Below are 25809 nucleotides of genomic sequence, written 5' to 3' on the forward strand. Positions count from 1 at the left end.
CGTGAGCTGAGGAAAGCTTCCCAAGTGACTCATGCAGGGTTTGCTTTCCCTGTAAGCCAGGTAAGTGGGCTTGGGGAAAGAACTGGTCCTGAAATGGCTCCTTGTGAATAAACCTCACGGTGTTAATGATGGGTTGTATGGAAGCAAAATCCTGGTTTAGTAATCATATTTGACCCACAGTGAAACACTGAGATGGCTTTGTGTTTCAGGGTCCTGTTTGAACTGCTGTGGAGGGATTACTTTCGGTTTGTGGCCCTGAAGTATGGCAGGAGGATTTTCTCATTGAGAGGTGGGTATGGATCACCACATTGAGGAGGGAAAGGTACTCTCTTACAATAGGGACAGTAAGAGAAGAGGCTGTTAGCATTAAGTTGTACAAATGTTCATCTCAAGGTGCTTGTGTCAGCACCCTGGGGTGCTGCTGGGGACTCTGCTAGCACAGAAGTGCCTCAGCACCACAGTGCTCTACACTGATCCCCAAATCTGATTAGATACAGGGAGTATCATTCACACATGTCTGTGGGAAACAGCAGCACAAGGAGAGTGAAGATGCTGTTTCCAGAGAATTCCACCTTTCAGCAGAATCCAGGCTTCAGGCTTGCCCAGGTTCTCCAGAGGACATGGGACAGAGCAGGAACTGACCCAGCAGTGTGAATCCCAAGACACCAGATACTGCACTACACAGGAATCAGAATGAGATTCAGCTCCAGCCCCAGTGACAGGAGTGTGCATGTGAAATGGGGGTCTGAACACTCAGTGCAACAAAAAATACCCACTCCACGTGTCTGGAGACCCTGCAGGTGATGCCTGTGCTGGGTGAGCTGCTCTGCAGGTGATGCAGCACTGGCTTAGATGCTCCAGGGCAGCCTGCCTGCCATCCAGCTGTGGCTGCAGAAGGACACATCTCTCTCAGGGCCTGTGTCACATCTGCCAGGCCTGTCTGGCTATTCTGATGGCATTGGATGCCAGGGGTGGGCCTGATCTTGAATGTTTGTAACTAGAGTTGAGTTGTCCCTTTTGTCTCTGCTCCACTGCACAGAAGGCTGTAATTGATCCTGCAAACATCAAATTATCCCCCTCATCTGTTCCTATCCCATTTGCAGGGGCAAAATGTTACCTGGGGCTTCTTCCAGGTAATTCTGGGTGTAGTACCTGCTACAGAAACAGATTTCCCATAAACATTGTCCTGGAGTAAAGCTGAAAAAGTAAATACCAGCGTGGGCCAGAGCACATCTCTGTCCACTTGTGAGGTCTGAGTCATTTTTAATTAAAAAAGGGAAAAAAAAGCAAACATCAGCAAAACAAATAGACAAAATCCATTAGAGCTTGAACACCCTCTGTGTGCAAAAGACACCCCTTTACAATACTTGAAGGGAGGAATGGATCATCTCTAAACATGTGCAGGAGGTTTGTAATGGCACTGAGAGGCCGAGCCTCACCCTCATGCCTTGTGTCAACAAAGCACCCCTGGCTGCCTTGTGGTGTGAGTAACTGTCAGTATTTCTTCATCAGCAGGTGATTATTTTCCTCCACAGGGCTTCAAAGTAAAGAGATCCCCTGGAAAAAGGACCTTCAGCTCTTTGGCTGTTGGAAAGGTCAGTAGAGACCACAGGTGGGGCAGGGTGTGTTTTGTTCTCCCATCTCACACGTGCCCTGACACTGACTCAGGTCTCTGGGGGGGAGCTGCCAGCGTGGCCAGGGCTGCATTTAAACTGGCATCACCAGGGTATGAATGTGTGTGGCTTCCCTTCCCCGACTGAGTGCCGTACAGGAGCAGCCCACAGGGTTTCCCTGCTTTGGGAGGTGCACTGCAGGTAGATTTTCCTGCCCAGGAGGGTGTGTTTGTGACCTGCTGGTCCCTTCAGTTTAGTCACACAGAGGCTGACCAGCCCTTCTTATCAATACTAGATTGCCATCCCTGCTCTGTTTGGTTCTGTTTGCTTTTGGTTACAAGGTTACAACAGATTGAGACTAAATCCCGTTTTTTGTAATCCCACAGCCTTTTCTTTAGCTGTTGTCACTTTGTGGTTGTAACATGAATAATAAGCATAATATCTCAAAATTTGGAGGGACTAACAGATTAAAGCATTAGATTCAGTGCAATACACACCTCTGTATCTTTTTTGTGTTAATGCCACGTGTACCCCTTTGCACACAGGATAAAATAAATCATCCAGGCACAGTAAATCTTTTCCTTAACAACAGACAAACTCTGCTTTTTATCTACTAACCCTGGGGGATTTGTCCAGTACATCCCTCTGTTAGTCACCTGTCAAGAATCTTTCTGTTCTTGGCCCATCTCAGTATTGTCTGCATATTTATTTTACTTTGCAAAATTCCCTGCAACCCACCTGATTGTTTTTCCAGTCTGACCTGATTGCTTTTCCAGTCTGAAATTTTTCTGTACTTTTTCTTTTTTTTCTTCTTGCCAAAACTTCTCCCCAGCTTAATTTTCAGTATGATACCCCATTTAATTTTCAGTGGATCTTAGTGGCTGCACTCCAGCTAAACCACACTGAAATCTCTCCCTCCCACTGTGCACTGGCACTGTCTTGGAAATGGCATTGAATACACGACCACAGGCTGCTTTATGAGTGCCCAAAAGCATCCTGATATCCCAGTGCTGTGTTTTGTCTCTGCAGAGGGCAAAACTGGGGTTCCTTTTGTGGATGCCAACATGAGGGAGCTGAGTGCCACGGGCTTCATGTCGAACAGAGGGCGGCAGAACGTCGCCAGCTTCCTCACCAAGGACCTGGGGCTGGACTGGAGGATGGGGGCAGAATGGTTCGAATACCTGCTGGTAAGACTGGGCTCTTTGTGTACCTGGAGCTTAATGACAGGCAGGAGGACAGCCCTGATTTATAAGAAAGTGATGATCAGTAATTTTTAGGCTGATACAAGGCCATGTAGATAGGTTTTGCAGGGTGTGAACTTCCCAAAGCTCACATAAGTAAAAGGAATTTCGCCACAGTGGAGCTGCCATCAGCAAAGATGTAGCTAGGGAGTTTGCAGTAAGTGTTGATTCTCTGTGTAGGGTTTTAGCCAGAGATCCATCGCACTTGAGAAAATTTTCAAACATGAATTACGATAACAGTGCTCTGATTTGCTCACTCAGAGGCTGGGGAGAAGGGCAGCCCAGAAATAGAACATAAAAAGAAGTGTGTGCTGGCACAGCATCTTTGCATCGATGGCTGTGGACTGGGAAGCCATCTAGTCAAGCTCAGGCAAGTAGGGACAATAGCTGGATCAGCTTCCACAGAGCTCCACCCTGGCTGGAGGCATCCTTCTTCATTCTGGGGTGTTACAGGCCTCCCTGCCAACTGGAGCACCAGTTCATCTCTCATATATCAATCAGCAGCTGTGTGAGCTCAGTTAAATTGCTGGGTCACTTTTCTGACCTCAGTCCCCGTGGGTTCTCATGGTGCTGACTGAAAAAGGCCAAATAGTCACATAAGGCTCACATTAAAGGTCTTATCTGTGGGATACAGGAGGCTACTGGCAATCAGAAAACTTTCTACTCAGAATGCTGGATGGGCAGAGAAAGCCCAGTTGCCTTGCCAATATCTGCAATTAAAAGAGACTTTTTGTGAATGTGATTTTTTTTTTTTAACTTCCTTGGAGCTGGGCTCTGACATGGCTCTGGCTGCAGGAAGAAAATCTGGGTGCCCTCCCATGCCAATGCTGTGAGCAGCAGTGGGCTTGGACAACAACAGGGTGCAGGACTTCAGGATCCTCCAGAAAGGGGTTTTGGGAGCTCCATATAGTGATGCTTTTCCAGATAAGAGCAAGAGCCTTCCACAAGTGTGTCCTGTTCCACAAGTGAGGAAGACCTGGAAGGTCTCACACTAGAAAGATGCTACATTTATTATAATATAATAATATAATAGAAAGATATCTACATTTATTCCTAAGGATATGAGCAGCAGCCTTGCTTGAAGCAGAATTTAGCATGCTGCACTGGCCCTTTCACCTTGGGAAGCCCCAGATGCTGATGGCCACTGTAGGTTGGTGTGGCACAGGCTGATCCTTGTGTCCTTCTGTCCCATCTGGTGTCACACAGCTCTGTTACTGTAACCTGGTGATATCCCCAGAGCAGCACACAGGAGACATCAGCTTGGTGGGGAAGGCACAGCTGTAGAAGGGTAGAGGCCAGTGCAGAACTGAAACTGGTCTTGCCTCAAAAAAAGGGAAAGCAATGTCTATTTCATCTCCAATACTCCCACCAAGTGTTTATGTGTGCCATCCACACCAGACAGGCAGGGAGACTGAGGCACAAACTCTCTGCAAGCTGATGGAGCCAGGGGAAAGGCCAGAGACCACTGATGTCTTGAACCGAGAATATCTCAGCTCTGACTTCATTGATTCCATTCACAGGGTCAAGCCCCAAGGAAAGGCAGAGAAACAAACAGAAGAGAATGCCAGGAAGGGGCAAGGCTGAGGGGGAAATGAGCCTGCCTCCTCTAGGCCCCCTTGGATTTGCCCTCACCTCCCACACACGCTTTCCTGCATGTTAATCACACAATCAGGCCTCCAATGGCATCTTTCTTCCCTCCTTATCTCAGCAGCTGGAGGAAGCGAGCTGGGAAGGGGAAGCCTGGTGCACAGGGAGCAGAGCTGGCTGCTGCTCACCCTGACCCCGACACTCACTGGCCCTGCAGAGAAAGGGCAGCTTGACAGAGCCCGTTCCCTGAGCCTTCTGCCATCCTGGAGAATTGAGCTTCCCACTCCAAAGAGTGGCTGACATCTTGGGGACATCTCTTTGTGGGCTCATTGCTGCTGTGGCTGCAGTAAAGGGAGAAGAGAACAGCACTGAACCAGCTCTTTCTGCCACAGCTGCTGCTTTTGCAGCACAGACAAGCCTAGGAATGCTCAGAGATCCCAAACCCTCCTGATTGTCACTTCCCTCCTGAGCAGGGTTTGAGTTATCCTACAACTGGAAAACTGGTGTTGGATTTAAGCCACCCTGCCCAGCTGAAGAGCACTCAGATAGGATCACATTCTGCTCTCATTTGTGCTTGTTCCAAAAGCCCCACTCCATTTTATATAAGCATCCTTGAGAGTTTTTTATTTGTTTAGAGAAGGAATAACTTGACAATGGGAAAAAACTGCAGTGTTTGTATCATTTGCATCCTCATATACACTGTGGTTTTTCTGCACAGTTAAACTTCTCTGAGTTAAACTTCTCTCCAAACTGCCTAGTAGGATCTGCAGAGATGATTTGCTAGTGTGTGGTGTCTGGGTAACTGGTCAGAAAGAATTTTCTCTTATATTGGAATACTTTGTTTTGGAATATGAACATCCAAATTCTAGGACTGCTTGGGAAGTCTGCCAGATGATGGCAGAATGAGAAGGATTTTCCTTTAAAAAGAAGGAAACTGAGAAAGAGACTTTGGTTGGACTTTCATCTATCTCACTGACTTAAGTGCTGTGAATTGAAGTAGCCTGGGAACCTGATCCCAGCTGTAAAAAACAGCCATGCAGGTCCTTTTCTGAGCCAGATGCTTCTACCATCATGGGGGAGCTCTGACCACCCCCAGTCCAGTTGGAGTGAATCTAATTCAAGGAATTTTCCCCCTGAGCTAAAGGATGGACAAGAAGATTGACCAAGGGCCAGCTCAGCTTTTCTGACTGTTTTCTCCCTCTGTTCTCGAGGTGGATTATGATGTTTGTAGCAATTACGGCAACTGGTTATACAGCACTGGCATTGGCAACGACCCACGGGACAACAGGAAGTTTAACATGATCAAACAAGGCCTGGATTATGATGGGAATGTAAGTCTCATTTGGCTGTTTTACAAGGATGAGTGCAGTAAGGACATGTGGTGTTTTCAGGGAGCAGAGGAGATCAGTGTGCTGTGGGGATACCAAACCAGTTCTCATATATCCTGGCCAGCAGTCGGGCAGGTTCCTCCTTGTGTACAGGACAATGTAACTTTAACAACCTGCTGCTGTCCCCAGGGAGGCTGGAACTCCCCACACCCTCCCTGGTCAGTGTGTTAAGTGTTTCATCACCATTTCTTCCTAGTCACAGCCACATCCCATCAGTACTGAGCACAGATGCTTTCCTGAGCACAGAACAGCTTCTTGGAGAACTCAGGAGTTACCTGAGAGACAGAGCCATTCCTTGAGAGGTACTGAAGAGTAGGTTAAACCTGTGACTCCTCTGACTGTCCTCTCTTAAATGGTAGGAGCACATAAATTGCCCTTTCCATGTGCTTAGCCAGTATTCACATACTGGATTACCTGTTTCCACGCTATTCCTTAGCTTCACATCAGGCTGTGCTGTTGCCTTTTGGCACTGTAGCTGGCAGGATTTAACAAGAAATCAGAATTTAGTCTTAGTAAAGGACACAGCAGTAGAGTTAATAGGAGAGATTCAGGAACACAAGAGTGTGCAGCTGTGCTAGTCATCCTATTTGCCTTCAGTCATGGGAAACTACTTGGTGGTGACTTCATTTCAGGATGTCCTAAACAGGACAGGTGAACAGTGCTGAAAATGCACTTCTGCCTCCCCCTCTGCCTGCAGTGGGAGCATGGCAGAAGAGCTCCAGCATCCAGGTCTCTCTTTAGGCACTAATTCTGGGTGGAGGATTTAGCAAGAAGGGCTAAGGGCTTGTCAGAGGTAACTGATGCTGTACAACACCAGCTCCTCTACCTGGAAATCTGCCTCCTCTCTTTCCAGTTGAGAAAGAGCCTTGCTGGGAAGCACTTAGAGATTGTCACTGACTGGATCCTGTGCCATTGGTTCTGTTTGCAGGGGGATTATGTCCGGCTGTGGGTTCCAGAACTGCAGGGCATAAAGGGAGCAGACATCCACACCCCTTGGGCACTGAGCAGTGCTGCTCTCTCCCAGGCAGGAGTAACTCTAGGTGAGACCTACCCATGGCCAGTGGTGACAGCCCCAGAGTGGAGCCGGCACATCCACCAGAGGCCTGTGAGTACTGGGAAGGCTGGGATGGGGTGAGAGGGCTCCAGGGGCTGCTCTGCATCAGTTTCTATGAGTTCTGCTCTTCTTTCTCAGGTGTAATGGGAAAAAAAGTTGTTTTACTGCAAGCTCACATCACAGCAGGGATGGTGCAGCCAGGATTATTTAGCTGCCTATCCTACCCACTGTGGTGAAAGATGTAAATTTTTGCTGCTTCTCTGTGCCTTGTATAGTCAGCAGGTTTTAGCCACAGCTAAAAGGATCCTTCTGAGCATCCTTCCATGCCAGAGGGATGGGGTTTCTCCAAGGCCTCCACTGGTGTGACCACCCCAGGATACAGGTGGACAGAAGAGAAACAACCCAGTGTCCTTTCTGTTCAGGAGGTGGAAGTAAAAACAGCCAACTTCCTGCCTGAGTGCACTCAAACTGGAGTCAGCAAGACCTGTAAATATGGGGACTGCTCCTTGCACTTTGCTTTTTGGGTTTATCTCCCCCTTTAGAACAGGGGCAGAATGCCTGGGATGCTGTTCTTGGAGGAGATGGGTACGGAAGGAAATGAATGTGACCAAGGGTTGTGTATTACAAGAGCATTCAGCATTTTGCCTTTCCCTCATACATCTTCCCTGCCTCCTCCTGAATGAGGATACTTTGTGAAGGCTCAAATTTAGATGTTGTACCAAGTCAGTGAAGAATGAAGCATGCCCCTATTTCAGGTTTTAATCCCAAGGTGCGGTACCAAAGTTTTAAGCCAGATTTCTTTGCCATGAGTGGAAAGTTTTGTGGAAGCAAAGCCACCTGCTTCATCCATGCTGTTGGAGGGCTTGGATTAGTAACCTGGGATGAGAGAGAGGGCTCTGCAGGAGCACCTTAGTGAGACATCAGTTTGATGCAGTGATGAAGCCAAAAAGCTCCATCAGGCAAAAGTTCAATTTTGACCAACTTTCCCAGCTCTCACCTTACCATAAATCCTGGTTTCCTAAATCTCAGTCTAGAGCAGTGACCGTCAGGCCTTCTGCCTTTTTGAGTGAACTTGGGAAGCAAAAGTTCCATGTGCACATTCTCCTGGATGTCAGCACTGCTTTGAGACCAAATCCACCCTGCAGCATCAGTAAATATCTTGCTCTTCCTTGTTATTTGCCACAGGGAGAAAGTCCCCATCCCAGGGGAAGGAGGGGACCAGCACAGCACAAGGACAGAGGGATAGATTTTTACTTCTCTCGCAAGAAAGATGCTTGCTGAAGGCTGAAGAAGTGCTCAGCAGGAGGTTTTGCTGCTGAGGGTGCCTGGATAATGGTTAATCATCTTGAACAAGCCAAAGATACAGGTTTGACACGGTATAATAACATGGGATCTGCCTGTCTGGTGTTCCTGGGAACACTTGCTGGATGTGGGTGTTTGGAGGTTGTGTATTAGCACCTCTCCTTACAATCTGGAGCCAGTGGTTTATGTGGCAGGTGTTCAGTCAGAACTGAAACTTCTTATGCTAATTTTTCATGTTTTAAAGTTTTAAACCCACCAATCATTGTGCAATTAAAAGTTTTCCTACTGGAATATTTCCTCATTTTCACAGACCTCCTCTATAGATAGAAACTGCAGAGGATGTTCTTTAACCGTGTCTGCTGCAGTACTTTGGAGAAGCAGTGTGTGCTTCCTGAAAATTTCCTTGCAGTACCCTGTTGTTTTTGGTTCTTGGAAGCTGAAAAATATTCAGTTCATAGCCAAGAATTGTGTTTTGTACACATCAGCATCAAAAACAGTTTGAAATGGTTCTGTAACCATTATTAGGATTTTATTTTTATGCAGAATGTTCTACTTGCTGGAAGAGTTTGGGAATTTGGAAATGGCTATATTTGTGCTGTTATGGAGCATTGTCATCTGAGGGGAGCCCACATCTGAACACTTTGACCACCAAAGATGGGACATGGTTCTGGATTTATTGCTACTAGAGATCCACTAGGCCTGTTCTGTAAAGAATTACTGTAACACTGTAAAATCCCTGAACCCTTTGGGTTGATGGTTTCAGGTCTGGGTGAGAAATAAACACACACTGAACACAAGAGCAAGTTGTTCTGCCAAAAGCAGAAAAACTAAGTGATTTTGAACATTAGCCCTGTCAGGGCCACATTAACAATTCCATTTGTTGTATTAGGGGCCTGGGCAGGAATGTAGCCATCAGGGGGGTGGTTGGGGGGGAATAGAGTGAAACAGCTTTAGTGACAGCACTGTTCTCTCTGGCATAAGTGTCTCCTGACACACAGCACAGATCCCTGTCCATGCCACTTCAGAGGGCAGGGCACTACACTGGGACAAAGCCCAGCAGAAGAATCCCAGAATCAATTAGGCTGAAGTCCTCTGAGACCGTTGAGACCAGCCTGTGACCCAACATCACCATGGACCCACATCCAGGCTTTCCTTGAACAGCTCCAGGGATGGTGATTCCACCACCTCTCTCGGGAAGCTCATTCCAATGTAATCATCCTTTCTGTGAAAAAATTCTTCCTGATGTCAAACCTAAAATTACCAGCACAGTTTAAGACTCTCATTTATTGCCTGGGAGAAGAGGCTGACGTGCACCTGTTTACAGCCTCCTGTCAGGAGGGAGTTTTCGAGGGTGATAAAGTACCCCCTGGGTCTTCTTTTCTCCAGATGAAACACCCAGCTCCCTCCTCGTAGGACGTGTACTTCAGACCATTCCCCAGCTCCATTCCCTTCTCTGGGCCCGCTGCAGCCGCTCAGTGCCCTTCCTGCCTTGAGCCCAGACCGGGACCCAGCACTCGAGGTGTGGAGCACGGGGTTCCATCGCTGCTGCTGGCCACATCTCCGGCTGCGAGCCCGTCCGGCCCCGCACGCCGAGCGAGCAGCGGGGGCGGCGCAGAGGCGGGGCGAGCCGCGAAGCGAAAGTGCCGGGAAGGGGAAGTTGTGAGAGCGGCTCGGCCATGGCCACGGCCCCAGCGGACCCCGCTGCCAGCCCCAGCCCCGGCCGCAGCCCCGTCCCGCCGCTGGACCTGCACGCCGTGCCCATGGTAGCGCTCAACTACGGCGTCCGCCGCCGCCTCGGCCTCTACCTCAACCCGCGGGCGGCCGCGGCCGCGGACTGGACGGCGCTGGCGGAGGCGCTGGGGTGCAGCTTCCTGGAGATCCGGAGGCTGGAGGGGCTGCCCGACCCCACGGCCTCGCTGCTGGAGGAATGGCCCGGGCGCTGCCCCGGCGGGGCCACTGTGGGGCAGCTCCTCGATGTGCTGCGCCGCTTGGGTCGCGACGATGTCCTGACGGACCTGGCCGGCAGCGTGGGTGAGGCGCTGGGAACGGGGAGAGCTGGGATAGCCCCGGGAATCCCGGATCGGCCGGGGAATCCCGGAGCTTGCCCTCGGTGCTGCTTCCTTGGTGCCTGGGGGGGGAGAGGATGCTGTCCTTGTCGGTCTTTCTGTTCATGTGGGACTTTGCTGCTTTGTCCGCGGAGGTGAGGTTAAGAAAAAACCCCGCTCGAGAAGCCCTTTCCAGATTATGGAGTGACATCCTCGGTGTTCTCGGGAGGACCGCAAAGATACTCCGAAGGCTGGAGCACCTGTGCTATGGAGACAGGCTGAGAGAGCTGGGAGTGTTCAGTCTGAAGAAGAAAAGGCTCCGGGGAGACCTTAGAGCCCCTTCCAGTGCCTAAAGGGGGATTATAAAAAGAGAGAGAGTGACTTATTGCATGGGCAGATAGTGATAGGATAAGGGAGAATGGTTTTAAACTAAAAGAAGAGAGATTTAGATTAGATATTAGATAGATATTGGGAAGATCTTCCCTGTGAGGATGGGGAGGCCCAGAGAAGTTCCCAGAGAAGCTGTGGCTGCCCCTGGATCCCTGGCAGTGTCCAAGGCCAGGTTGGACAGGGCTTGGAGCAACCTGTGGAAGGTGTCCCTGGCCATGGCAGGGGATGGGATGAGATGACCTGTAAGGCCCCTTCCAACCCAAACCATTCTGTGATTCACAGAAGTCCCACCTGGCTTCCAGGAGAGACATGTGCTGTGCTTCTGCTAACCATGAGGCCTGCAAAGTAACCTGGAGCCCTGTCTTACCCCAAACCTTCAATTAAAAAGTTTCGTGTGTCAAAAGATGCTCTTAGCCAGGTTAGCCAGGAGACAGATTGCACTGACACAGTGATTGTCAGTTTGATTTCACAGTGTGAAAATTATGATGCATGGATACAGTGTGATAGGAAGATGTTTGTTGGGGGAGATGAGGAATGTGTGGAACTGGAAAAAATTCCATGCAAACTGAAAAAAAATTGAGATAGGTCGATGAGAAGGAAGGTCCTGTTCTGTGTTCCTGTGCTGTTCTTGTAACTTTTTCTTTTTGGACTCTTTGTATTCTCTGTGATCAGACAAATTCTGAGGGAACCCAGCTGTCATCAGAAGGGAAAATTTTTGCTGAAGGATTTCCAAAGACAGAGAATTCCCTGAAGGCCTGGGTTGTATAATGGAGCTTACTGAGTTAGCAACGAGGAAGTAATAAATCTCACTTCCTGTTACTCATGGGGATAAAGGAAGATGTAGAAATCCATCTCTGTAGAAAGCCTGATCAAGAAGCAATGGAAGACTTCCCTTTGGTCCTGTGGTTCTTTCTACTTAAGATCACAGTCTGAATGCCAGGTTTTGGGAGACACAAAAGCATCAGTTTGTCTGATGTTTCTTTCACTTTAATGTGGGATGTCTTTGTGGTCTGCTTATTAGAGGTCCCTAACAAATCTGGGGGAGATTCCAGCTGTGCAAAAGATCTGAGGCTTGACAAAAATATTGGGATCACCCAGGCTGGTTCTGGCTCAGGATGTGTCCCACTGATGGGAGTGTGGTAGATGGGCTTTGTCAGAGCTGGAATAGACTCCAGCAGGAGTGGGAAGAGCCTGGAAAAAAAATGTTTTACCCAGAGTTAGGTCATGCTGATAAGAGGAGACAGGTAAATTCTTGGAAGAGGGGCCCACTAAGGGCTGTTCAACAGAAATACTGTCTGTGGCTCAGGAAATTCCTTTACTGTGACTGGTCCAAAAGATAAATTATAAAAATATATTGTAGATTACACCTAAAAGAATAGATTTTACAGAAATACACAGACACACACACACATATATATACATATATATATACATACATACATACATACATATATATATATATATATAAGGGAAAATATAAAAAATATATAAAAAATATATAAAATATAAAAAATAACCTCTGTAAGGTTATTTTATTCTTATGTTCCCCCCTAGACACCTGGTTTTGTGCAGTACTTGAGAGAGGATGGAGCTTGGGGTTGATGGACCTTCAGCCTGACCAGTGTGACTGTTCCTCTTTTATGATTTTTGGCTGAGGACTGCACTGAGGGCCTGTGACCTGCTGCTGGTGCTGAGAGCTCTTGCAGATGTCAGAGATGAAAGGAAAGGGAAAGGGAAAGGGAAAGGGAAAGGGAAAGGGAAAGGGAAAGGGAAAGGGAAAGGGAAAGGGAAGGAGGGGAGGGGAGAGGGTCTAATGTACTCTTGTGTGCGGTATTTCCTGTTGCCAGAGGCATCTTTGTGTACCACTGAAACTTCTTCAGTGGAATCCAGCTCAGAATCAGAAAACATCAGTATTAATGTCCCAGCACCTCTACCCTGTGATATTCCTCAGCAGTTTATTTACCTGTAGAATCATCTTCAGGGATGTGAAGATTTTTGCTTTGATACATTTATGCTCTTTCCTGCTGAAACTCAATGATTTTCATTTCTTCCCTGACCTGTTACAAAAATGCTACTTTCCTGCCTGACAGTTACTGGGTCTGTTTTCTCTGTGTTCTCATCATGCTGCTGATTTTGTGCTTTAGATTTTATCTTTCTATTCTTTTTTTTCCATTTCCTCAGGAATTTGTTTGACTGCCGGAGGAATATAAAGCCTAGTTAGGCACTTGGTGGAGGAGGACAGCTTGGAGGAGTTTCTTGCTATTTGGTTACGTTGTTTAGCACTCTTTATGGTCCCAAAGTCATTCCAGATCCTTGTCCACTCTCATTAACCTGAACAATCATGTGCTGTTTCCAGCTGGGGACTTATCCATCCCAAATCAGAGGCAATGAGAGAAGACTTGGAGCAAATACACTGAAAATGAACACTTCTGTATTGAGCATTATGCAATGCTGTTAAATAATTGCCTCTTCTTGCTTATTCAGCAGTATTTCAGATTGTGAACCTGGCTCCCAAGGCAATCAAGGCACACTTAAGGTGGTGGCTGTGTGCCAGTCCTTCCTCTGAGACTGCTGAACCTGTTGGGAACTTCAAAGTGACTTTAACCATGATTTCAAAGATACTGACTGGGCTGACACACCTCATGCAACAGGCAGCTGGCAGAGAGGTGGGACCTGACTTAGGGCTTTAGTGAGGAAAGATGTGAAATCTGAACTTTCTGACTGGTAAAGAATGTGTCTGATTCTTCCCTCTGCAGGACTGGGGAGGCTGAGAGGAGGAGAAAGGGAGATTGGGAATGCCTCAGCCTCAGGAAAAGCTTTGATCAGATCTGAGCCTTATTAGATTGGAGATAATCCAGTAACGAGATGCAAAGCTGAGATTGAAGCAGGGGATGGGGCCTCAAGCTGGGGTTCCTGCAGACCTGTCCTTGTGATGCAGGAGGACTCACTGGGCTCCCACCAGCATCCTGCACTTCCAAGGGATCCTTTACTCTGCTGTTGCACCAGTCAGCTGTGCCAGCTGATCAGTACTGATTAACACTTACTGGTTTGTTTTTTGTTTTTTTTTAATCTTAAGTAAAGGCAAAATCTCTAGGGAGTTTCATCTTTTTTCTTAATTCCTGTTTTCAAATCTCCTTTCAAGTCTTCTGTAATTGCAGAGTAGCAGAGGCTGCAGAGTTTGTTGTTGCTTCTCCAAAGGCTTCACTTTTAGATTTATAATTTATTTTTAAACTGAATTTGTTTATAATAGATCTTCAGTTATCTCAGGGTGGGTGGGGTTCATGTCTACTCTGCTGGGGATAAGAGGATCCCTATTGCTGTTGCACAACATAAAAGCTGCTTCAGGGGCTCCTTGAAATTTTACATGGTTCTGCTGTATGTGGTGAGTGTGGATAGTCATTGTCACCTGCAGTTGTCCCAGCTGGCAAAGGCTGGGGGTGTGAATCAGCTCTTGTGTGTCTGCAGAGAATTGCTAAGGCTGGAAAAGACCTACAGGATCATTAACCCAGCACTGCCAAGGCCACCTCTAAACCCAAGTGCCACATCTGCACATCTTTTGCATCCCTCCAGGGACGCTGTCTCCAGTGTTGCCTTTTCCAATGCCTGACCACCCTTTCAGTGGAGAATTGTTCCCTAAAATCCAATCTAAACCTCCCCTGGTGCAACTTGAGGCCATTTTGTCTTGGCTTCTGGCTTTTTACATGGGCAGAAAAACTGACACCATGAAAACCTTCCCAACTGTTTTATGATTTCAAATACTCCAAAATGCGGAACAATGAGAGCAGACAGCAGAGTTGGGATGTGCTCTGTACCTTATTCCTGGTATTAAAGGTGTACTGGGATGTAGTAGAGTTAAGGGGAGAAGGAAGAATAAAACTAGTAAAAGAAAGTACTTCTTAAAATATCAAGTGTGATTTTCAGGAATTAATTGCTAGAGGAGGTGGTGGAGGCAGCATCAAAACATTCAGAAAGAGGTGAGAGAAATTCTTCATACTGAAAAAACCAGACAGGGGGTTTCCCTTTATAATCCCTCATGAAATAGCTATTCCCTTTTCAATGAACTCCAGCAGTATAAACTAACATCACATCTTGCCTGGTTGTGTGTTTTTGCAGAGGAGGACTGTAAGAAATACTTGCAGAGGAAGCAGGAAGAGGCCAACCAGCCTCTCCAAGTGCCAGCAGTGGACAGCAGTGTGCCAAAGACATCAGAACTGATGGGCATCACCATCAGGGATGATCCGTACGGTAAGAGCCTGTGCTTCCATTTCTGCCTGATGCCTCGTGTTGGAATCTCCTTCCCTATGGGAAGTGCAAAAAACCTGGTTGCTTTCATAATTCCCACAACTTTTCATACCCCAGACCAGAATGCTTTCTTCATCTTTCCTGTTTCTTAGAGCAGAGAGGGAAAGCAACCCTGGGGAACACTTCACCCACGACCAGGCTGGCACAGAGTGGCTGGACACACATGGGAGGAGACTTCATGGAAATGCATCCCTTAGCCCAGCCTGGCCCAGAGCAGCAGCTGCTGAAAGCTCAAGGGGTTGGAGCCCAGGGGGAAAGGTGTCAGAGGTGCTTTCCCTGCCCTATGTTTGGCAGGTGGAACCACCTTGAATGAAAAGGAAGTGGGCTTGAAGTAGGACTGGGTGTGAGTGGGTGGAGAGAGGAAATGGGTGCTGTGTGTGCAGCCCTGCATGTGCAGCCAGGTGTGTGCACATCTGTGTGCTGGCCAGTCTGACTTCAGGTGGCCACCTTTGCTGCATGTGGCCATCACTAACCATCCCAAAATGTCCACAGAGCATTATTCTGGTGTTTGTACATGGCAGCTTTACCTGACGTGACCCCCAAGTTAGCGCCGTGCCCCTGCAGCAGTACCCTCAGTTTGACTGACCTGGCAGACATTCCCCTTCTGCTTCACTGGATGCTTCTTGGGCTGAATCTGCCTGCTGGGTTGATACTTTCCTCAGCAGCTTTCAGAGCCTGACCTATTTTTTCACTGTGGTAGGCTTTAACTGGCGTAACAAATTGAATATATCTGTAGTGACATTGATATGGAAAAAAAATAACACAGTTGGAAACTATCCAGCAGTATTAAGGCACTTAATTATGAGAAACATTGCCCTTAAAATGCAGCACTTTAATATTTGGATAACTTCTAAATAAACAAGAGCTGCCAGCCATTAATGTAATTGGAAAACGGGCCCATTAGGATATGACTTCAGGTACCCAGGTTTGACATCTTAGCCATAAAAATGACAGGTTCCAAATTTCAGGGCTCACCCCGTATCTCCATCAACAGCAGATGGCAGAACATTGCTGAATGTTGTTTTGATTAGGAGGTCTGAATCTCTGTGACTTGAACTGGGGAGAAAGGACCCAGAGCCACAAGGATATTAGAGATGTGAAACTCTGAGTGAAATCCAGAGTGTCAGGGCTCTGAGTTGTATCCCCTAGGGTGCACTGCTCCCTCCAGCTCTACCCAGACTCCCTGTGGCTGGATGTTATTGCCTCCACAGATTTTGCCTGTCTGCACCTCAGCTCCTTTCCCTGACCCCTGCTAGGCAATGTGGGTGTGTGTGAACAGCCTGGCCAGTGAAAGCAGCCAAGGCACTGATGTGTGTTACGTCCTGCCAGCCCTGTTAAGGACAGGAGTCTGGGCTGAAGGGCAGCTCATCTAATAAAATGCTAAATTCCCTTTGCAAGTTTGGCCAGAGCTTTTCTGTCAGACTCCTGATTCTGAGTTAAAGTCTGTGTGAGCTCTTGAAAATTCACTATAGGAGTGAACTTCATTTATAGTAGAAGATGACAGCTACATTTTTAATGGTTTCAGGGAGTGGAACAGAGATATTTGATGCCTTCATCTGCTACTGTCAGAAAGACCTCCAGTTTGTCCAGGAGATGATCAGGGAGCTGGAGCAAACAGAGTTCAAACTGAAGCTCTGTGTATTTGATCGGGATGTCTTGCCAGGAACCTGTGTGTGGTCCATCAGTGGAGAACTTATAGAGAGGAGGTAAGTGAACCGTGGCTGTTGGGGCCAGCTGTGAGTGTAGTGGAACACTACATTCATTTTACAGTGATGTCTGCAGCGTGGTGCCAGTCAAACAGCAAAAATCCACAAGAATGTCTTAATGGGGTTGGATTTATGCTCTTGGCTCAAAAATGACGACTCAGTCACATTCCCCAGTGTGTCGCTTCATTGTGTTCATGAGGGAGGTGCCACTGTGGTGATGCTACTTATGTTTAATCACTTTTCTTTGCCTTGTGTGTCATATATAGACAGAGGATCACATGAAGGTTGCCCTGACAGTCTGGACTTCACTGTTTCCTCATTTTTTGGTATATGAGTCTGTATCTGTAATCAGGTTTTTCGGTGTAACATCACTATGTGTCTGTCAGTTAATTCCTGCTGGAACACAGCCAGATCCATCTCCACTGGAGCAATTCAGAGCAGAACATACTTCTCTTTGTGGAAATGAAAACCATCTCATTTGACATTTTATTTGTTTTCTCCCCTGGTTACTCTCCAGGTGTCGGAGGATGGTGGTTGTCGTTTCAGATGACTACCTGGAAAGCGACGAATGTGATTTCCAGACCAAATTTGCTCTTAGTCTTTCCCCAGGTAAGATCACACAAATATCCCATTTACAATTGCACATTATCATTTTTATTAGAGTGACATCTAAACCTTCAGCTGAGGTCAGTGGGCACTGTACCACTGGAACTAACAGGGGCTTCATAATTTGGTTGTGCAGGCTTGGGCTCGGTCCCTTGCCCTGCTCCTGACCTTCCTCACGTGGCCGTGAGTGAGAAGCTGCCTGTGCTGCACTGCTCCAGCTGTCAGTGGGATAATGGTGCCTGCTCCAGAAATGTCAGAACTGCATGTCAGGCTTGTGAAGGGTTCCCACATCCCTACAGGAAAATTTGCTGCTTAAGAGACAAGTAGTATAATAAATCCAGGATGTGAGTAAAGCTGGGAATTAAGTGACAGGTAATGAACATGCAGATTTCAAGATCAGGCTGGGTGGGGCTCTGAGCAACCTGATCTAGGTGTTCCTGCCCATAGCAGGAGGGTTGGAACTGGATATTCCTCAAGGCCTCTTCCAATCCAACCCATTCCATTTTATGATTCTTGCAGGAATCCTTGAGTATTGTGGATAGGTAAACAAAATATGGAATGAATGTTCAGTTTAGGTTGGGAAATTTTTTACATATTTTGTTCTGAATTGAAAAGCCACCAATTTACTTCTGCCAGGTCTCTTGTGATTGCTCTTCTCTAGCCTCTAATTGTTCTACAGTTGTCTGTGTTGCTGGGGAGTAAGTGCAGCCCAGCCTAATAGTATGGAGGATATGTAGAACTGGGAAGAATATCTGGATATAAAGTCTCTTTTCTAGATGAGGCATCTGATGTGATTATAAAGGATATTCCAGAGGATAGACTGGAAGCTGGTGGCAGAGACATGAATTCACTTCATCTTCCTTGACAGACTAATTTCATATGATATCAGTTAATCCACTGCACTCCCAGGACTTTGTATCAGCCCCCAGTTGTCAAGATTTGTAAAAATGTCCTTTTAGTTCTTCATCTTTTTTTTTTTGTGGGCATCACACCTTCTATTAGAACAGGGAAAGAAGTTCTATCTGTATGGAATGACCTGAGCTCTGCCAGTGAGAACACGGGTGGAAGTACAGGCTTAGAGAAGTCACAGTGTTCCCTGTTTGTGTGGGGTGTTAGTAATACACAGAAGGGTTTGGTGGCAAGCCCTGGGAGCTCCATGGATTACTCCAGCATCTGCTGCAGTTAGGAAATCTTGGTTATTTGCCTCATCCCAGTCTCAGTGTCATCACTTGTGCTGGGCACAATGCAGGTGGTGGCAGGTGTCCCTGTGGAGAGCTACAAGGGAAGAAACTCCTCTGTAGAAGAGCTGCTCCTTCAAGCAGCAGCAGTCACAGGGAGGGTTTTCTCATCTCATGGTGTCTCAAAACCAGCAGCCCATGTTAGCAGGGGGATTCATTGGGAAATATCTGCAGCCTGAGCAAATCAGGATTCAGAGATTTGCTCTCCAGAGTGAGAGCTGGTTGCAATATAATCAGATGATGCCCAGTCAGGAGCAAGGCTGGATCTTGTGATGTGCATGCCGTGGTGGGGAGGGAATGGATGTGGGCTCTTCTGTGGCTCTGGGTAACCCAGTGCCTGTGTGACCTCTCTTTCAGGTGCTCGTCACAAACGGCTGATTCCAGTCAAGTACAAATCCATGAAGAACGAGTTTCCAAGTATCTTACGGTTCATTACGATTTGTGACTACACCAATCCTTGTACCAAAAAATGGTTCTGGACAAGACTGGCAAAATCCCTCATGCTGCCCTGATGCAAAGTCCTCTGAGCTGGGTGCTCTTGTAACCTGTCCTGGCTGTGCCTTCGGACCAGGGGTCCTTGACACAGGGTCTTCCACCACTTCAGAACCTGGATCCTTGCTTGGAGCCTGTGACTGGGAACAAAGAACTCTCTCCAGCACTTCTTCACAACTCTGAGGGGAAATAAAGCAACTCTGTGGGTGTTCCGGGTTAAGTTAGTGAGCAGCAGCATCCAGCATTTGTGGAGTAAGCACGTGCACTAAAAATACTGAAAATACACATTTAAAGAGTGTCTGATACAAGAAGACTCTGTTGTAAGAATTAGCGAGACCTCAGAGCCTCAAACTGCAGGTTTTATCAATGTTTTAAAAGCTACAGTAACATCAAGACTTGTGGGAATTCTACTGTATTGGATAACTCTGTCTCTATTCAGGTCCCATTTGATTCAGTGACCTTATACTAGCATTTAATATTCCCAGATATTACTAAATTTTTACTTCTCCTTCAGGAGAAATTCAGTCTTAAAATACATCTTTTCAGTGACAGTCCTTACTACACAAAGCAGGGGCTGCTGTTGCTCATTGACTTGACCAAGGTCTGCATCTAAGTGGGTCCAGATCTCAAAGTCTTTCACCTTTAAAAGCCTTCTAAAACACAGCAGCTTTTGGGATGCCTCAAAGGCACAGGGCTTAACACTGAATAAGGAATGTATTAAATTGACATTTGGGCTGTTTAAAATATGGAGGTGAATGTAATATTAATAGGAAAGAGCCTAATTTAATTAACTGCCACAATAATGACCGTATTTCTGTGACTAAAGCTTGGAGCAATGTCAAGATTGCTCTGCTTGTTAGACTTGGCTTTGAATCCCGCCCGTGACTAGTGGTTCTCATCAGTGCTCCAGGGTGGAGATCAAGAGTTCTACCCAAAGGAATGTTTAAAGCAATCCATTGGTGTATTAAACAGATTTACAGTAAATATTGACTTTTTAAATTGGGGAAGAGATGAATCTTGCTTATGTATCTGCTTGAACTCTGCCCCTTTGTTCATTACTTCAGCCACCGACTCATGTTGATTTTACAGCTTAATGTTTTACTAGTTTACATTTTTAAGGTTGCATCTGGATGTGATTTTATTTTTTCAATTTTAGCTTTGTTTTAAAGCATTACCAGGGCTGAGACAGAAATGTGCTCCTGCCCCCTCCTTCACACTCCCTGTCAGTGAATGATCCCTTACCAGGGAGGGATGCTGCCAGATCCTGTCCAGGTGCTGCTGCTGGTTCCTCCGGGCTGACAGAAGCAGCCCTTGACCTGAACGTGGTGAAGCTCATTCATGCACATCATGTTGGCAGCAGGAGCCATTTTTGGATATACCTGGGAGCTGGGTGTTTCTTCTAGGAAAGAAACTGCTGTCATCGTGCCAAGGTGACATTTGCACCTTCCTTCGTTGCTAGAACAAGTGAGAAGTCTGTGGGCAAGGGAGGAGGAAAGTTAAGTTGATGAGGGGTTTCTGAATAGTTTGTCTTTGTGTCCTATTGCCCTGGGGCCTCTCCTGCAGAAGTGGAGACAGCTGCTTGCCTCGGGCTTTCTGCATAATCGTTAAATGTTAATTATAGGAGAGCTTCAGGAGGCTGCTTGATCCCCAGGCACTCCGGGGGCACAATGAATTCTCATACTCTGGAGAGTCTGTAAACATAATTATGGGTCATTACTCGCAGGACCGAACCGGATTCCTCCTGCCTGGAGAGCTGGAAGGGCTCTGCTGGCTCGTTTGGGGGAGCTGAGGCCGAGGAGCCCGTGCTGTGGACGCTAGAGGGAGGCCATGGCCCACGCTGGCACCCTGCGAGGGAATCGGGTGGGATGGGATGGGGAGACACGGCCGGGATGGGCCAGCAGGGCACTGACCGCTGCCTGGCATGGAAAAAACACAAGTGGGTTCTCCTCCTCTTCCCCTTCCTCCCTCTTCTGAGCAAGGTATACCAAAACCAGCAAGAATTTTGGCAGCTTGAACCTGTGTTCTGAGTCTTGACGGTTTGGGACTTGGCATGTTCCATATGAGGGGAAAATAACAGCAGGAAAAATGATGATGTTTGTAATAGATGATTTGGTGATTTCCCAACAGGGAAAGTGCTGGCTCTGGAAGGGAAAGCAAACAGAGGAGCTGAATTTCTAAATTTTTTGAGTTCAAATGGATAAAAGCCATATTCCAGTTAGTGGTGAAAGATGTTGGAATTGTTACCACCCTGCTTGTGGTGCCCTGGCCCTTTCTCTCTGCTTGGCTTGGATACTGGGAAGGTCTTACTGTTATGGGGCTGTTGCTTTAATACAATTACTATTTCCCTTATAGGCTAAAATAATTATTTTGGGGTAAAGTGAGGTAAATGCCCTAAAACATAAAATATGCTTTAAATATGTATCCTCTTCTATGTAAACCCCAGAGTTTATGCACTTCTACACTTTTATATTGGCCTTGTCACAATAACTTCAAGTGTGACATTGTGAATTATACAAAATGTGGTTGTGAACCATTTGCCCATTTCAGTAGCATTTGGGGTTTCCTCCCCTCTTTCATGCTCAGTGGAAGGTCAAAATTTTTGAACACCTTTAAAAAAGGGATTTATAAAATTGTGATGTCACAGTTTTTTTTTCTATTTTGTCTCTGTCCCTCTCTGAAATTCTTTTTGTTGAATCTGTTAGTCCCAAAACATTTATTTTTATATACATACATATATATTTATAATAATTTTGTGTCCTGATACGAAGGGGGAAAGCATCTGTCTTTATAGGCATTCTGAGAATAGACAATGTTCCTGTTTTTCTCCTCAAAAATCCAAACTTTTTCTACTTGTGAAAACATTTTAAAATAAATAATGAAAACCCAGCAGGCTGAATCTGCTTTGTGGGCATCGAAGAGCAAAACTGTGTCTCATAATGGAGTTTAAGTGAGGAATGATATGGGATAGTTATTTTCTTTTCATGTTTTGTCTAAGTAATTTCATCAGAGGGGTGGTTGGTTGTGCCTGGGAGAGAGAGAAATAGAGTTGTGTCATACCAGGAGGAAAATTTATCAAGGAATTGTACTTCAGACATGTGTTTCCTTTCCAGGTCTTGTTTTTTGTTTTGTGATCTGTGTTGCCATCCTGGATTTCTTCAGCCCTGGTGCCCATCAGGCTGGAGGGGACGGAGCCAGGGCTCTGCTGGGATGCTGCTCCTGTTCCACACCCTCTCTGGAGGCCCCAGCAGGGATTAGGACAGTGCAGCGATCCGGGGGATTCTGCCAGCTTTATTTCCTTTGGCTCACAGGCAGTCCAAGCCAGGGAAATAACTTAGAAACCCAGCAGCTGTCGGGCCAAGGCCCTGCCACAGGAAAAGACGAAGGATCACTGAATCACGGAAGTGTTGGTTGGAAGGAATTCCTGGAGGTCAAGGCTGAGCTGCTTTTCCCCATGGGAGGGGTCATACCCTAAGCCACTTGCAGGGCCATGTTCCCTATAGAGCATATGAAGTCGTATCTCTGCTATGGCTACTATGAACATATGGACAGCAGTATGGAAACCATCCCTGGATAGAATATTCTAGACGGAAACTGCAAGAGCAGCCTGCCAGGAGGGTCCCATTCCCTGGAAGTGCTGGCATCCCATCACTCCCAGTGCAGCTTTACACCTGTCTCTTATGCCAGGAGGGTCCCATTCCCTGGAAGTGCTGGCATCCCATCACTCCCAGTGCAGCTTTACACGCTCCCCTGCTCTGTGGTTTGGAGCAGTAAATGATTCTTGCCTGTATTTGAGCCTGAGCTCTGATTCAGGTGGGGTTGAGGGGTCCAGCAGCTGTGGCTCTTTTCCAGCTGTCATTCCTGCTGTGCTAAAGAAATATTCCCAGTCTTCTGTTTTACTTTGGTGCAAGAATGTTGGTGCCATTTCTTCATTTACTGGAGGACAGCGTTTACCTGGTGAAACTGCTCCAGAATGTTCTCAGCTTCAGAAAGAGAGGGTGAGAGGTCAAGTATTGACCTCGATGGATCAAATTCCATTCTTCATTTCCACCAATGTGACAAGAGTTGTGTTACCATGAGGGAAGCACTGTTTGGTCCAGAGGGCACATTTACTGGAATAAAATTAGCATAGGGAAGAAAGTGTAATCATGCATAAAAAATAGCTAGGAAAATGTTGCTTGAGCATCCTGAAAACAGTTTTTAATAAAGCAATAAAATCAAACCCCCTAAGGTTCATACTGCTGGGAAACATGCTCAGAGAACTTATTATAGAGCACCTCTGTCAGACCATTTGGGGCTTTACAACATATGCTGTGTACAAATATTCGCTAAAGGTAATTTTCTCTAGGTGTTACAACCATTTTCATATCCCCACGAGGACTTTGAGATGACTTTGAACCCAACCCAACCTCTTGATCAGCACTATCAAGCCCATCCCTGGAAAAACTTGTTTATTTTGCAACAAAATCTGCAGTCAGGGACTGAATAGTGTTGTATTCACTCTGGGGTTGTGTTGCACTGCGAAAGTTTAATTAATTGAAGCTGTGTTTAAGTCTTAAGCAGTTCCAAAGTCTGATTTACAAACAATGCATTTTCTGTTGTAGGGCAGAACCCAGCTTAGCAGAGCCTTCTCCTCCTATTCCCAGTGATAAAGCTGCTCATGCCATGGCAGAGGTTGGGGCTGTCCTTGCCCACCAGACAGCCTGATCCTTCTATCTCAGCTGGATAGATCATTCCCACAAAGGCAGGGGACACATCCCTGCAGTTCAGAGCATGAAGGTTGTATCAGCTGCACATGGAGTTTCTCCTGCCTGGCAGCCAGCAGAAAGATCTTGATTCTTATTTCCCCAATTCCTAGTCTTGCTTAGGATTTGGGTGGGGCTAGAAAGGAAGGACGGAATGAACATATCTCTGTTGTCCATGAAACATTTAACTATGGCTCTCTACATAAGGTTGCTTGGAACTTTTTCTTCCTCCTGTTTCCACACGCTTCCCCACTGCCTTGGAGGGTGGGACAATGTGCAGTGTGTCCGGCTGAGCCCAAGGACAGCACAGCTGTTTAATTTCGAGCCTCCCCTTCCCAGCAAACACAGAGAACCCCTAGTGAGGAGGCAGGTGGCAGATGGCTGAGAGCACAGAGGCACTGGGAGGAACACGCCAGCGTTTCCTCAACAGTCAAACATCCAAACTCTCCCCAGACCAGACAGATTTTGCACAGCTCAGTCCTTCTGTGCATTCCCGCAGGGAAAGAGCAAAGCAGCGTGTCTGGCTGGGTGCCAGCCTGCAGGAAAAGATGCACTGGGTCCTGCTGGCTCCTGAGGAATGGCTGCTTATTCACCTGTGCCAAGAGAGCAGGAGGGCTCTGCAGAGGAGGCAGTGACATGATGCAAGACCATGAGGAGAACTCTTGCTCCAAGCCCAGTGAGAACATGGCAGCTCAGTGCTACCAGACTTCTGTGGTTTCTTAATGAAGTCAAAGTCATGAGGTGATAAAATAGGTCTTTATCCACTGTTTAGGATGCCAGTCAGGAACTCACAGGGAATATGTTCAGGCAAATGTGGGGTTACCATGAAGTGAACTTTCACAAAGTTTTTGCAATATTTTTCTGGCTCTGATCTTCAGCTGTGTCTGCCTTCTGTCTGTGTCAGCAGAATGAGATGTATGAGCTGCAGGACCTGAGGTGTTTAACTGCTCATGTGCCATTTCTGAGGCTGTTGCCTCAGAAACAAATACAACTCAGGACAGGAAAAACTGGGAAAGCAAACCTGGAGTTCCACATGCTCTTTCCTGTCCTGCTGGAGTCATGGCAGACCCTGCTGTCAGCTTTACAGCGACATTTTCAAAAGTGTTCAAAAATCTGTGTGACAGATTTAAAACTATGGAATCATGGAAGATTTAATGTTTGATTTTTGGTAGCACTTGACAGAGACCCCTGGCCCCCCTCCCAATGAAATATACAGGGAAATGAGATTTCAAGTGCTTTGAGCCAAGGAATAAATTGGACACTGGCCTTGAAATATCACTGTCTCAGTATCTCTAAAACCTTGCACAGGTATGTAAAGACCATAATTTTTCAGTATCAGTAAAGGGCTTTTGAGATCTTCAGAAAGGCAAAGAAAAGCATCACATTTTTTACTTTAAATCTATTTAGTCTTAAAATTAATATTCCCTGCTTTTCCTAACAGTTATTCTCCAGATTCCTTGGTGCCTTCACTTTTCCTAGCACTGCACCTGGCATCTGCTCAGCTGTGTTGTGTTTGTGAGCATCAGGAGTGGAAGCTTTTCAGGTTCCCTCTCAGAATCTCGCCTCATCAGCATGCTGCTCTTGCCAGACGGGCTTGTCTTCAGCTCCAAGACATGCATATTGATCAGTCATTTCCTTTTGTTACCTTGCATCCTGCCATTGATTTTAATTTTTCCCTACTGAAGAGGAAGCATTCAGTACACACAGAATTACCAACGATGAAATTTTTGCTTTCCACACCTTTTGCCAGGTGGTACCTGTGCTCAGCTCTCCAGAGCTGTGGATCTCTCTCCCTCTCAGCCAGCAGCAATCTGCACAAATCATGCAGCAGTCAATTTGTGTCTATTAAATCAACTTCTGATTCGCTGTGACAGCTTTCCCTGCTGCATGATTTCACACTTCAGTGGTTTGTTTCTGAGGTGCCATGTGGGTTTTTTCTTTTTTGAAGGGTGATGGTGATAATCCATTTCATTTGCAGATACCTTACTCATGTCTTCTCAGATCCTCTTTCCTGCTGCTCCTTACGGGAGTTGTACAACTTCAAATGACTCCTCTTGTGGCTCCTCTCTGGCCACAGGGCTGTTCCTGGGCAGTTCCCTGGAG

The 25809-nt window shown here is 46.7% G+C and overlaps 2 protein-coding genes across 3 annotated transcripts in view; both read left to right on the forward strand.

Moving 5' to 3' along the window:
- Positions 1 to 8984, forward strand: part of LOC107200822 (cryptochrome DASH-like) — a 19166-nt gene extending 10182 nt beyond the window's left edge. The window contains exons 9-14 of the mRNA XM_015619799.3: positions 210 to 289; positions 1536 to 1595; positions 2643 to 2800; positions 5653 to 5772; positions 6758 to 6934; positions 8069 to 8984. Coding sequence (XP_015475285.1) covers positions 210 to 289; positions 1536 to 1595; positions 2643 to 2800; positions 5653 to 5772; positions 6758 to 6934; positions 8069 to 8164 — 691 coding nt within the window. The 3' untranslated portion in view covers positions 8165 to 8984. The remainder of the gene's footprint in view (positions 1 to 209; positions 290 to 1535; positions 1596 to 2642; positions 2801 to 5652; positions 5773 to 6757; positions 6935 to 8068) is intronic.
- Positions 8985 to 9802: 818 nt separating this feature from the next.
- Positions 9803 to 21850, forward strand: MYD88 (MYD88 innate immune signal transduction adaptor). 2 transcript variants are annotated; one of them, XM_015619801.3, is made up of 5 exons: positions 9803 to 10216; positions 14734 to 14865; positions 16448 to 16628; positions 17146 to 17237; positions 18830 to 21850. In XM_015619801.3, the coding sequence occupies exons 1-5, from the start codon at positions 9862 to 9864 to the stop codon at positions 18982 to 18984; spliced, it is 915 nt and encodes a 304-aa protein (XP_015475287.1). In that variant the 5' UTR covers positions 9803 to 9861; the 3' UTR covers positions 18985 to 21850. The 2 variants fall into 2 exon arrangements, with proteins under 2 accessions (XP_015475287.1, XP_033376003.1); XM_033520112.1 differs by lacking the exon at positions 9803 to 10216 and adding an exon at positions 12439 to 14594.
- Positions 21851 to 25809: the final 3959 nt, after the last annotated feature.

Source organism: Parus major, chromosome 2 (genome assembly GCF_001522545.3).
Source record: "Parus major isolate Abel chromosome 2, Parus_major1.1, whole genome shotgun sequence".
Taxonomy (NCBI): Eukaryota; Metazoa; Chordata; class Aves; order Passeriformes; family Paridae; genus Parus; species Parus major.

What these genes read in the sequence shown, in the direction of transcription:
- MYD88 (XM_015619801.3), top strand. Translation starts at nt 9,862, where the DNA reads ATGGCCACGGCCCCAGCGGACCCCGCTGCCAGCCCCAGCCCCGGCCGC. An exon ending in GGACCTGGCCGGCAGCGTGG is followed by an intron (nt 10,217 to 14,733) that starts GTGAGGCGCTGG and finishes GTGTTTTTGCAG; the next exon opens with AGGAGGACTGTAAGAAATAC. An exon ending in GGAGAACTTATAGAGAGGAG is followed by an intron (nt 16,629 to 17,145) that starts GTAAGTGAACCG and finishes GTTACTCTCCAG; the next exon opens with GTGTCGGAGGATGGTGGTTG.